A 12,961-nucleotide genomic window follows, 5' to 3' on the forward strand; every position below is an offset into this window, starting at 1 on the left:
TTGTATGGATGTTCTTGTACTTATGTCTATAAAGCATCCTTAGTCTATAAAGTTAATTTCCTCTTAAATGAGTTCAGGTTCAGTTGTTGATTTGTTGCCTGTCCTTAGCACTACAGTTCTTTTTTTTTTCTTTAAGATTTTATTTATTTATTTGAGAGAGGGTGCACTAGCAGGGGCGGAGGGGAAGAGGGAGAGGGAGAAGCAGACTCCCCACTGAGCAGGGAGCCCAATGCGGCGCTCGATCCCAGGACCCTGAGATCATGACCTGAGCCGAAGGCAGATGCTTAACTGACTGAGCCACCCAGGCATCCCTTTAACATTACAGTTCTCGATGTTTTGAACTTTTATTTTGCAGTTCTATTTTGGGTGGAAAGGGAAGGTTTTGTTTATCTGCTTGTTTTTCCACTTTTCTTTTTTTCTAGGCTCACTCTCTGCTGTTGTATAACATCGGTTCCAGGCTGATATTGCAGAGCCAGTCAGGAGCGGCTCGATTCCCCTTTTCTGGGTTTCTACAATTCCATGTAAACAAGTAGTCATAACAGAGCTGCTGGTGATGGAGTCAGTGCCAGGGAGAATGAGGAGGCTGTCTCTGGGCTTACTTTTGGTCCCTTCCTAGATCTAAAACAGGCTAGTATTGCCATGGCTTCTCCTTACACGTGACTTTGTGGGTTTTTTTCCCCCCTACTTTTAGTCCTTGGAAATGTTTATCTTGGCTTATACTCTAGCGAGGTCCTTTTGTTTGCTTGTTTTCTCATTTTAGTTTCCACATCACTGCTGTGAATTTGAAATAGAGGTTCAGCGAGTGAACCTTTTGTGTCTTCTTGCCAGTTGGCCTTTCCAGAGCCTATCAAAAAGATTGTAGGCCAGGGGCGCCTGGGTGGCTCAGTCGTTAAGCATCTGCCTTCGGCTCAGGTCGTGATCCTGGGGTCCTGGGATCGAGCCCCGCATCGGGCTCCCTGCTCCGCGGGAAGCCTGCCTCTCCCTCTCCCGCTCCCCCTGCTTGTGTTCCCTTTCTCGCTGTCTCCTCTCTGTCAAATAGATAAAAAAATAAAATATAACTCTCCCTTTTAAAAAAAATATTGTAGGCGACACTTTTGTATCGCAATTGAGTAGAAATTAACTACATGAATGTAACCTGATTACTCACCTGGTCCTACTGCCATCCGTCCCATCGAGTACCCGCCCCCATACATGCCAGATTTGTTGGCTTCTCTCCATCTCTATCTCTGCTATTACCGCCATACTTCAAGCTACCATCACCTTCATCTGGAATGCGGCAAGAGCCGCCTAACTGCGCACGCTGCTTATCCCTCTATAATCTGTTGCTTATACAGCAGCGAGAGTGATCGCTTGTAAACCTAAATCCAATCATGTCAGCCCTTTGTTACAACCCTCTGGTAATTGCATTGTTCGGCAGAATAAGAGGAAGCCTCTCTTGTAGTGGCCTAGATGGCACTATAAGATCTGGCTTCCGTCTGCCTCCTGACGTCATGTTATTCTGCTGCCACCCCCCCCCCCACCAGGTTATCACATTTCAACATGCTATTCCTAAAACACACTAAGACTGTTTCCATTTCAGAGCCTCTGTATTTGCTATTTCCTCTGCTAGGCTCCTAAACCAGCTGGCTGCTTTTCCTAAATCAGGCCTCATTTTCTGTCCTCCCCCTCTACCCCCATTCATGAGCAGTCCTATTGGCTCTGCCTCCAAGATACTTTCCAAATCCTACCATTTCTTTCCATCTTCACCATTACCATCTTGGGTATAAAACCTGCCACCTGGTAACTGTTACTGTTCTTGCTCACTGAAACAGATATGTTAGGGCTTATTGACTATCGTGGTGCCCCAACAGACTCCCTAGTGCCTTTGAAGTTATGTGGAGTCATGTCACTAATTATGGCCAATGGAAATGTAAATGGCATCTGTCACTTCTGGATTCAAGCTCTAGTTTTCTTTCCATGCCTGGGCAACCACAAGACGTTGGCTATGTTATTACGGTATTCACTACTTGTAGAGGGTTGTACAGGATTTGCCTTGTAGGGAGTTTCAGGAAGTATGTTGGAATCTCTGTGCTTTGACTGTGCCCCAGAAATTTTGGGATGTTGTATTTTCATTTTTATTCAGTTCTGATATTTTCTAATTTCCCTCAAGACTTCCCTTTTGACCCATGGGTTACTTAGAAGTGTGTTGTTTCCAAGTATTTGGAGATTTTTCCTCTTACCTTTCTGTTATTGATTTCTAGGTTCATTGTAACATGGTCAGAGAACATACTTTATATAATTTCTTTTATAATTGCAATTATTTTAAATTGGTTAAGGCTTGTTTTATGATGTAGGATATGGTTTATCCTGGTGAATGTTCCATGTGCACTTAAAAAGAATGTGTATTTGGTAGAGTGTTCTATAAATGTCGATTATATTCAGTTGGTTGATGAATAATTCTATTGATTTTCCCTGCTGATTTTCTGTCTACTCATTCTAGTTATTACTGAGAGAGGAATGTTGATGTCTCCAACTAAAATTGTGAATTTGTTTCTTTTGCCTTTCAGATCTGCTAGTATTTTGCTTCATGTATTTTGAAGTCCTTTTGTTAGGTGTGTATCATTTAGGATTGATAATCTTCTCATTGAATCGATCCTTTTATTATTATGTAATGTCCCTCTTTATCCCTGGTAATTTTGTTTTTCTTTGAATTCTATTTTGTTTGATATTAATCAGTCATTCTAGCATTCTTTCTTTTTTTAATGTGTTTTTCCACAGCTGTACAGAGATTTAGTACATTTTTAAAAATTGTGGTAAAAAATGCATAGCAAAATTAGCCACATTAACCATTTTTAAGCATACAGTTCAGTAGGATAAGTATATTCACATTGCTGTGCAATAGAACTTTATCATGATGTAAAATTGAAACAATAGCTCCCCATTTCTTCTTCCCCCAAGCCCCCGGAGATCCCGATTCTACTTTGGTTTTATAGGTTTGACTACTTTATTTATTTATTTAATATTTTATTTATTTATTTGACAGAGAGAGACACAGTGAGAGAGGGAACACAAGCAGGAGGAGGGGCAGAGGGAGAAGCAGGCTCCCCACGGAGCAGGGAGCCCGATGCGGGGCTCCATCCCAGGACCCTGGGATCATGACCTGAGCTGAAGACAGACGCCTAATGGCTGAGCTACCCAGGTGCCCCAACTACTTTAGATATCCACTCCAGTGTTCTTTTGATTAGTGTCTGAATGATAAATATTTTCTTCCATCTCTTTACTTTTTTTTTTAGGAGAGAGAGAGAGTGCACACACGTGAGCAGAAGTAGGAGGGGCAGAGGGAGAGAGGGAATCCCATGCGGGCTCCACACTCAGCATAGAGTCTGATGCGGTGCTTGATCTCATAACCTTGAGATCATGACCTGAGCTGAAATCAAGAGTCAGACACTTAACCTACTGAGCCACCCATGGGCCTCTCCATCCCTTTACTGTTTTTTAAAAAAAGAACTCTATTGAGTTATAATTGATATAATTTACCCATTTAAAGTGTACAATTAAATGTTTTTAAGTATATTCATAGATATATGCAACCATTACCACTACCTAATGTAAGAGTATTTTCATTACTCTCAAAAGAAACCCTATACACATTAGTAGTCACTCCCTATTCTTCCTTACTCCCAGCCCCAAATACCTTCTTGCCTGTATAGATTTACCTATCCTGGTTATTTCACATAAATGGAAGCATACAATTCTGTGACCAGTTTCTTTAATTTACCATAATCTTCTTCAAAGTTCATTCATGTTTTAGCATGTATCAGTACTTTATTCCTTTTTTTAAAAAAGAGATTTTATTTATTTGAGGGGCACCTGGGTGGTTCAGTTCTTAGGCGTCTGCCTTCGGGTCAGGTCTTGATCTTGGGGTCCTGGGATTGAGCCCCACATTGGGCTCCCTGCTTGGCAGGAAGCCTGCTTCTCCCTCTCCCACTCCCCCTGCTTGTGTTCTTCCTCTTGCTAACTCTGTCAAATAAATATTTTTTAAAAGATTTTTTTTTAAAGATTTTATTGATTTATTTGACAGAGAGGGACACAGCGAGAGAGGGAGAAGCGGGAGAAGCAGGCTCCTGGCTGAGCAAGAAGCCCGATGGGGGGCTCATTGTAAGACCCTGAGGTCATGACCTGAGCCAAAGGCAGACATCCAACCACCTGAACCACCCAGGCACCCCTAAAGGAATGGATCTTAAAAGTCCTCATCATGAGAAAAAAAGTGTAACTATGTGGTGATAGGTGTTAACTAAACTTATAATCATTTTGCAATGTGTACATATATCAAATCATTGTACACCTACAGCTAATACAATGTTATATTTCAGTTATATCTCAATAAAAAATTTAAAAACAGAGCTCTATTTCTTCTGATTTGATTATATGAAATCAATGATTTCATTGATTGTGCGCTGCTTGTGCGCTGTCTCTCAAATAAATATATAAAATCTTAAAAAAAATTGGTTCCTTTAGCAACTTTCAAATATACAATATAGTATTGTTAACTATAGTCTCCATGTTGTACATTATATCCACAGGACTTATAACTGGATGTTTGTTTGAACTTTTTGATCACCTCATCCATTCCTCCTTCCCCCCTTTGGCAACCACCAATTCCTTCTCTGTATCCATGAGTTTTTTTTAGATTCCACATATAAGTGAGATCATACAGTATTTATCTTTCTCTGAGTTATTTCACTTAGCATAATGCACACAAGGTCCAGCCATGTTGTTGCAAATGGCAAGATTTCCTTCTTTTTATGGCTAAATAATAGTCCTCTGTGTGTGTGCACATGTCTGTGCATGCGTGCCACATTTTCTTTATCCATTCATCTATTAATGGACACTTAGGTTGTTTCCATGTCTTGGCTATTTTAAGTAATGGTGCAATGAACATGGGGGGGTGGACACAGAGCAGTTTGCAAAAAATCAATTATTCATTCCAACTGCCCAAAGATTCATGTATTTATCATAAATATTACATGAACGTTTCATTTAACTCATTTTTATACTTATTGGTAAACTAGTAAGTTTGCATTTGACAACAAACACAGAAAAGCATTACTCTTTTACTCCAGCTAAAACATCACTGGTGTATAGCGTGCACTTCGGATTGTGCCGGGGACGCCAGAGGAAATGGCCTTGAACAAACTTAACGCTAAACTGAGTAACTTGAGTCTTATCTTGTACAAGTTTCTAGCTCTCTTGTTGAGTTTCCTCTGATGACTACAAGATGCAAGATCCGTTCTAACAGGACTCTCCTGCCGCCCCCCCAACCCCCCGTTGACGTGGGCTACACTCCCCAGAGCCCCCTGCTCTCTTAGCTGCTGTGCCTCCTGGTTTCTTCCTCGCAGAATCTTCCAGAATTGCTCTCTTTCCTGGGCACGCTGGCCAGGGGTGGGGAGGGGTGTTCCAGGCTTCCAAGCCATTCTCCCGGGCCTCAGGTCACTAAGATCCTTCTCGGCTGTCCCTGAAATGCTTCAACCTCCATCAGTTCCTCCTACTCTACTGAGCTCCGGCTTCTGACCGTTTCTCGGGCACTCTTCAGTGGAGGCTGTACTCCTTCCGAGACGCTCGGCTTGGCGGTAGCAGGCTCTGTGAAGCGTGCTGTTCACCGGTCCATTCCGAGACCTCCACTCCAGGCGCTCGGGCTTCCTGGGACGACGCTTGGCCCTTTATTCGCGGACGCGGCGGCTTCACCTGCCTCTCTAAACAGCACACGGAAAACCTCCTCCTCGCTAACCTACAGCTCCGGGAGCAACCCGAAAAGGCATCCGCGGCCTGCGCATGCGGACTCGGCGGCCACCGCACAGACGCCCCGGGGCCTCCTCCCTCCGACCGGCCACGGCCGTTTGGAGCTCCCTGACAGCTCCACGACCAGCGGACGCAGCCTCGTCCCGTGCCTCCACGTTACCCTATCAGAGATGGGGCGGGGCGGCGGCCCCCGCAGCCTATCAACGCGAACCACGACCCCGGCGAGCCCAGTAGGAGAGCGGCCGGGAAGAAGGCGATTGGGCGGCGGCTGCGCTCGGGGCGTAGCGTCGCCCGGGCCCCGCCCACCGCTGCCTTCCTTCGTTGGGCGCCAGCTGCCGCTTAGGCCTGAGCGAGAGCCGACGGCGGGCGGGCGCAGCTGCAGCCTTAGCGCCGGCGGGGCTGGTGGGCCCCGCACCTTCTCTCCCTCTCGCCGCCCGCGCCCTCGGACATGGTGGCCCCCGGCTCTGTGACCAGCCGGCTGGGCTCGGTGTTCCCCTTCCTGCTGGTCTTGGTGGACCTGCAGTACGAAGGTGAGTCCTGTCCTGCCCTGGCCGGGGGAGGTGGGCGCCTGGGCCAGGCCCCCTGGCGCCTCCCCGCCTGCATCCGGGCGCGAGTCTCGGGGCGGCTGGGCGGGAGCCGGGGAGTCCGCGCGGCCCGGCTGGGCCTGAGACCGCCCCTGGGCGGGGGCCGGCACCCGGTTCCGGGTTTGTCTGGGGAAGAGGCGGTGGGACCGGCGGGCCGCCCGGCGGGGACGGACGGGTTCCGAGTGAGGAGCGGGACCGAAGGAGGTCGAGGGGGTGCGGGGGAGCGGGGCACCCGGCAGCGACTCCTAAGAGTCGTGGGACGCGGAGACCGGAGCAGCCGTCGGGTCCCAGCCTTGCTTGGGACCCTCTGTGGACACTTGTCGGTGGTGCTAGAGGAGGCAGTAAAGGTGGCCAAAGGGGAGGCCTCTTTCGCTTTGGAGTTCCGGGGAGGGGGGGGGCAGTGTGTCCGACTGCGCTCAGTGGAGGGGACAGTGTTGACTGTTAAAAGTTGAGTAACCCTCGCATTAGTGTGTATCGTGGATAGAAGTTGTTGGGTTGGTGCGTTAAGGATCGGGTGCTGGAATTCAAGCTCCCGGAGGGCGAGGCACGAAGTTTGTGGTTTTACTACTCCCAGCATGGTGCCCTTCAACTTACGGCTGGCTTTCCTTTTCCGAGTTCTCTGAAAAAAGGTCCCCTTGAAAGGCACGGAACGCTTAAATTAAGCTTGAGTCCTACAGATTGAATTGTTGGCTACTCTAACAGAATAGCAAAAGCAGAGGGCTGTCCCATCATAGATGTCAGCGAGAGCAGTAAGAATTAAAGCTGAAAGTGCCAGTTGAACTAATGCTTCCAGCCTGGGGACTGCAAGAAATACACGAGTGTAATGTCGTATCACATGCACTGATCTGCTTTCATTCCTATGAAAAGGACTAGTTAGTCAAGGGGGTCACGTATTTCAATATGAGACTTAATGTTAGATTTGGAGGGACTGAGGAACCACAGTTGGGAATTGTTTATGGTAAAATCCCCTCAAAATTCCAAACTTAAAAAAAAAAAAGTAGGGCGCCTGGGTGGCTCAGATGGTTAGGCATCTGCCTTCGGCTCAGGTCATGATCCCGGGGTCCTGGGATCGAGTTCCGCATCAGGCTCCCTGCTCCTTGGGGAGCCTGCTTCTCCCTCTGCCTCTCTCTCTCTGTGTGTCTCTCATGAATAAATAAATAAAATCTTTTAAAAAAATAAAAAAGAAATAAAAAGAAATACATTCTCCACATTTTAGGTCTCATTCATGGCAGTGCTAATATTGTTCTCCTGGTGACCCCATATCAGAACATATAATCGTGACAACATTGGGACAAAGAAGTTGTCTAGGTTGCCCTAGACAATCTAGGGAATTGAACTTTGAATGCCCGGACCACTTTAATATGGGCCATGTATTCCAGTTCTCTTGCATTTTCTAATGTTAACACCCTCTCCGCCCAAGTGTCACATTTTGTCCAGTTACGACAAGTGCTTTATTTTGACCACTTAAGAGAAAGTTGCCTATGTTCTGTTTTATGCTTTTTAAGTTATGAAAGTGCACACTTTTATATGACTTGCTTTTCCTACTGGCTTTTGGACTACCTTTTTGGAATGGCTGTTCTGTAGGACTCAGTACTTCATTTCCCTCCTAGAGTATTTTCCATAAGAAAAACTTCATTAGAGAGTTTTTCTGTGTAGAAGGCATTCTCAGAGGAGTGCCAGAGTGCTGTTCTTGAGGAGCATTGCCTGTATGAAGTATCAGGGAACCTGGTACAGGTAGTAGGAAAAAAAGGAAAAAGATGTTAAATTCATTAAAGGTCTTCTGTGTGCCAGGCGTCTTTCTATAAGTGAGCTCTCATTCATGGAGGTATGTGATACTATTTCTACTTTACAGATGAGGGAACTTTAGCTATAATGTCACAGAGCTGTTAAATCCAACAACCATAAGTTAAACTCAGTTATTTGACTCTAAAGTTCATCTTGTGTATCATGTGGGCCCCAGCATTTGTAAGTGGTAGCAGCTGAGAGAAATCAGCATTTTTTTTTTTTTTTTGGTTTGTTTGCCACTGGGGGTAATGAGATGATTTCCTGTCATGTTAATACAGTGGTTCTCAAACTTGAGTGTGTATCAGAATCTTAACTGGAGGGCTTTTTAAAGCAGAGTGCTGGGTTCCCCTCTCAGCATTTCTGGTTCAGTAGGTCTGGGTGGGACCTGAAATTTCACATTTCTAAAAAGTAATCACTGGTGAGAATCACTGGTCTAATAAGTCATATAGAGGAGTAAAGTTAGGTGTCTGCATATACTAGACACTAAATTTGGTGATGAGGATATAAAGGTAAGAAAGAACCTTTGACCTGAATTGACAAACTGTTAACTCCTGTTTTCCAAAGTAAGTTGTGTTTGGTTTCAGTAGCCTCAGAGTTCTCCAGGGGGATATAGGTCTGAGGTTCAGAGGGAGAGGAGATGAAGGAGAAGGGTGTGAGAATAGTGAGTGTGAAACACAGAGTTGCATGCGACAGAGAGGATCACCAGTAATTAGCTTAGTTGGCCTAGTTTTTTTCTGATTTAAAAATATTCGTCTTTGTAGCCCCCCGCCAGGCTTTTCTGTTAATTGTGATCCAAAGAAAGAAGACTATGTAATAGTCTTATGAATTCAAAGATTACGTCTTTTAGCACTGTCTTTCAAAAAGGCCTTTGAAAGAAGTCCAAAGCACTAGGTTAGGAATAGAATTTTTGGAGCAGAAAGAAAACTTTAGTAGTATCTAGTATTCTCATGTTACAGATAACATAGCTATTTTAATTCTTTGCTAATGGTTTGTTCTGTGTGGTGCCTTGAGTAGGAACACAGCCTTTTATCTTTTTTTTCTTCCTTAACATGCTTCCTGGACCCAGTTTTTCTGTATTTCACTGAACTGACCTGACTAAACCATTTATTTGGCCATAGGTAAAGGATAGTTGGAAATCTGTAGGTATAAATGATATTGAAATTTTTATATTCATTTAACCTACTTAAAATACGCTTTGTTTCTCTAGGTTTTTCTGGCATTATTTAAATTTGTAAAGAAACATAAAGTAGGGAAAATGAATGACTTTTAAGTAATTTATACACACTGAGTATTTTAGTAGATGGTCAGATGGCTTCTAGAGTTCTTTTAATGTGATAGGCTATAGATAGTAGTGTAAAAGTTCCAGTTCACTTGACTAGCTAGCATTTGCTGAGCAAGGCCCTGAAATGCAGTAAAATTTTTTCTGTGGGACAGGGGTGGTTGTTCTGAGATGGGATTCCCTGCAGTAATTATTAGGCTTTATTTTCTCATATGAAGTGAATTAATTGTGTTTAAGTTTAATTTATTTTGTCATGGTTTTCCTTTGATTAATGTCCAGCAGTTTATCTTTGTTTATATGGAAATATGGGAACCCAATCACCTGCTCTTTAGAACTAAGACATTTCAACTGTAGATTTATTTTTCTTTCAAGATCTTTAGAAAGCTGGTTTAAAAAAAATGTTTTGTACATCTGATAAGTTTGTGTCATTTGGGGTTCTGGAATATGGGAATCAGCGGAGGCTTACACTGTAGTGCTTTCTGGTGAGATATAGTATTGAACTCATGGTTTTGCCATTGAGTTTACAGACCACTCAAGGGTATAAGACATGCTTTGTGAAGTATGCATGTCCTCTTCCCTCTTCTCAATTTAGATTTATTGGTCCACCTTATAGTCACTCCACTGCAAACATCTTTTAGTTTCCTTGCCCCTGTATTTTGTTTTACTCATGTGGCAAAATTTGACACCTGTGAAACCCAACTTGGCCAACTTGTTTGTTGTACCTCAGAGTTGAACATGGCTGGAGAAAAATGGAAATAACCTTGCTGACTGGTCTCACTGTAAGCATATAATCTCAATTTCAAATGCACACTCAATATTGCCAGCATTCCTACAATTCCCTAATATGTCCATTCCTGAAAAGCAGCATTTCAGACCTTTTCTTTTCCTTAAATCTCCAATGTAACCCCCCCTTTCCTCCCTCTGTACCTACCTCATTCTTTTAGACCTTGTCTTTATTTGAGAAACTGAAAGCCACCACAGGGCAGTTTCCTTTTCTTTCTTCCACTAAAGTCACCAGCCTACCTATATTTATACCCAGTCTGCTACTTTTCTTATATTAAAATGGATAAAGCATCTCTATTCCTGGCAAAATCCAATTCCTATACTTATGCCCCGGATTCCATTTCCTCTCATCTTCTGAAAGTACTGCTCCTAGAGTTAGTGTGTCTCTCCTGGGTCATCACTTTGTTTCTCTCTGTGGGATCTTTAACATCAGCACTCCAACGTGTTGTAGTGTTTCCATCCTAAACTGTTCTTTGATGTCATGTGTCCCTTCAGCTACTGAACTGTGTCTTTGCTTCTGTAGACAGTAGGACTTTGAAGAGCTGCTGATAGTCTCTATTTCCTCATCTTCTGTTCTCTCTTCAACACGTTCCCGCAGGATAACTGCAGAGCCTTACTGTCTGACTCCTGCTTACTTACACCGCTTATCGTAATCTTCCCCTCATCATTAGGCTCTCACCACACCAACTTCTTTAATTTATTTTATATATATATATATATATATTTTTTTTTTTTTAGAGAGGGAGAGAGCAGGGATGGTGTGGGTGGGTTGGGGAGGGGCCTAGAGAGAGAGGGAGAGAGAGAATCTCAAGCAGGCTCCATGCCCAGCACGGAACCTTTTGCAGGGCTCAGTCTCACGACCCCAAGATCATGACAAGAGCCGAAATCAAGGGTCGGATGCTTAGCCGGCTGAGCCATCTGGGCGCCCCCACACCAGCTTCTTTTACTTTCAAGTGCCAACCTCATTTCTGACTGATTCTTGCTGTCCCCACCATCTGGAAAGCCTCACTTGAGGTCTTCAAATGAACATTCATATTTCAGAGAGGCCTATCCTGACACACTGTAAAAAGGACTCTCTTCTTCAGTTAATAGTTTCTGTTTACCTTTTTGAATTTACTTCTTAAAACTTCACATTGTCTGAATTACCACATTTACTTTTCTTTCCTGCCTGTTCTCTCTAGAATATAAGCTTTGTGGAAAGGGCTCTTGTCTCTACCTGAAACACATTGACATGAAGTAGATGTGCAATAAATATTTTTTAAATGGATGAGTGAAGTTGACTATTTAAGCTCGTTTTTTTTTTTTTTTTTTGCATGGACTCTTCTAAACTTATTTTCTAAGTTGAAACTCAAGGGATACTGTCAAAACGTTTGTGTTCACAGTTAACTGAAGCAAAGACAAGTAATGTCCATTGAAATTGAGCAAACCTGGTTACAACAGATTTTATTTTCCTAGTTCACTTAGGAAGATTTTAGTGCATTTAGTTCAGATGTACCGCACAACTACTCAGTCTTTTCTTCCTTTCAATTTGGCTCAACCACTTTTTGGGTCATAGTGACTGGAAAGAGATGTTTAGGGTTTCCGCCTCAGTGTATTTTTATTGAAACTGTTATGTCATCAGTCCTTAGTTGTACTTAGTTGCACTTATTGCTCTTTCTGTGGCCAATTTCCACTTTTTCTGTGTTTTTGCCATGAGACTTCTTTTAGACTCTACCCCATCTTGCTTGAATCTTGGATTCAGATCAGATCTATTTCAAACAGTATTTTGTCTTTTTTGCCTCATGTGCCTTTGTAGGATGACCTTTGTGTTTTCCTCATCCATCACATACTTTTTTTTTAAAGATTTTATTTTTAGTAATCTCTGCACCCAACATGGGGCTCGAACCCACAACCCCAGGATCAGGAGTCACACATTCTATTGACTGAGCCAGCCAGGAGCCCCTCTTGTCCTTCTCATTCTGAGTGCTCCAATCTGAATAACCACACTGGGCTTGCTACCTGCTATGTCACTTGGCCTTAGCTCGAACCTTAGTAATTTGACCACTAGTTCTTGCCTTTTTCATTCTTGTTCTTGAACTCTTGATTGTGACTCTCACCACGTCATATTCTTAACCCCTCATCTTTACATTTTTTTTTTTTTAAGATTTTATTTATTTATATGCCAGAGAGAGAGAGAGCACAGGCAGGGGGAGCAGCAGAGGCAGAGGGAGAAGGAGGCTCCCCACTGAGCAAAGAGCCCAGTGCGGACTCAATCCCAGGATTCTGGGATCATGACCCAAGCCGAAGGCAGACACTTAACCAACTGAGCCACCCAGGTGTCCCTCAACTTTACATTTCTTAAAATTCTTTATTTCTTGCCAAAATATGATGATTCTAACACTAACTTCCTAAAAAGACTTAGCTACTCTACCTTTTTCCTTACACTTTCTGTATATTTTGCTGACCTATGGTTATGCTCATCTAAGGAGAAACTTACTGTTTAATGCCGATTAGGCATGATGTTTGGTTGCTTTATCTCTTAGAAAGTAGGAGACTGCTCTTGTCCCTGTCTCCTAGTATGTGGCAAAGGCATAGAAAAGTACCCATGGCTCAAAATAGGGTTGAGATACTACAGAAACAGCCACAACTTACAAATAATTTTTTCTTTTTACGTATTAATGTCTTTATGAATGTTTGGTAGTATCAGTTTGATTTGATGATTGTTATTATGTACCTTGGATTCTCTTCTTTTTTTTTTTTAAACTTTTACACT

At 43.4% G+C, this 12,961-nt stretch overlaps 1 protein-coding gene across 1 annotated transcript in view; it reads left to right on the forward strand.

Moving 5' to 3' along the window:
* The first annotated feature begins 6,098 nt into the window (after nucleotides 1-6,098).
* The window catches only part of DNAJC3 (DnaJ heat shock protein family (Hsp40) member C3), a 71,275-nt gene continuing 64,412 nt past the window's right edge, over nucleotides 6,099-12,961 (forward strand). The window contains exon 1 of the mRNA XM_028112077.2: nucleotides 6,099-6,308. Within this exon, the coding sequence (XP_027967878.1) occupies nucleotides 6,227-6,308 (82 nt within the window). The 5' untranslated portion in view covers nucleotides 6,099-6,226. The remainder of the gene's footprint in view (nucleotides 6,309-12,961) is intronic.

This window comes from Eumetopias jubatus, unplaced genomic scaffold (genome assembly GCF_037043125.1).
Source record: "Eumetopias jubatus isolate StellerSeaLion01/CBP00866 unplaced genomic scaffold, mEumJub1_p1.0 scaffold_3, whole genome shotgun sequence".
Lineage (NCBI taxonomy): Eukaryota > Metazoa > Chordata > Mammalia > Carnivora > Otariidae > Eumetopias > Eumetopias jubatus.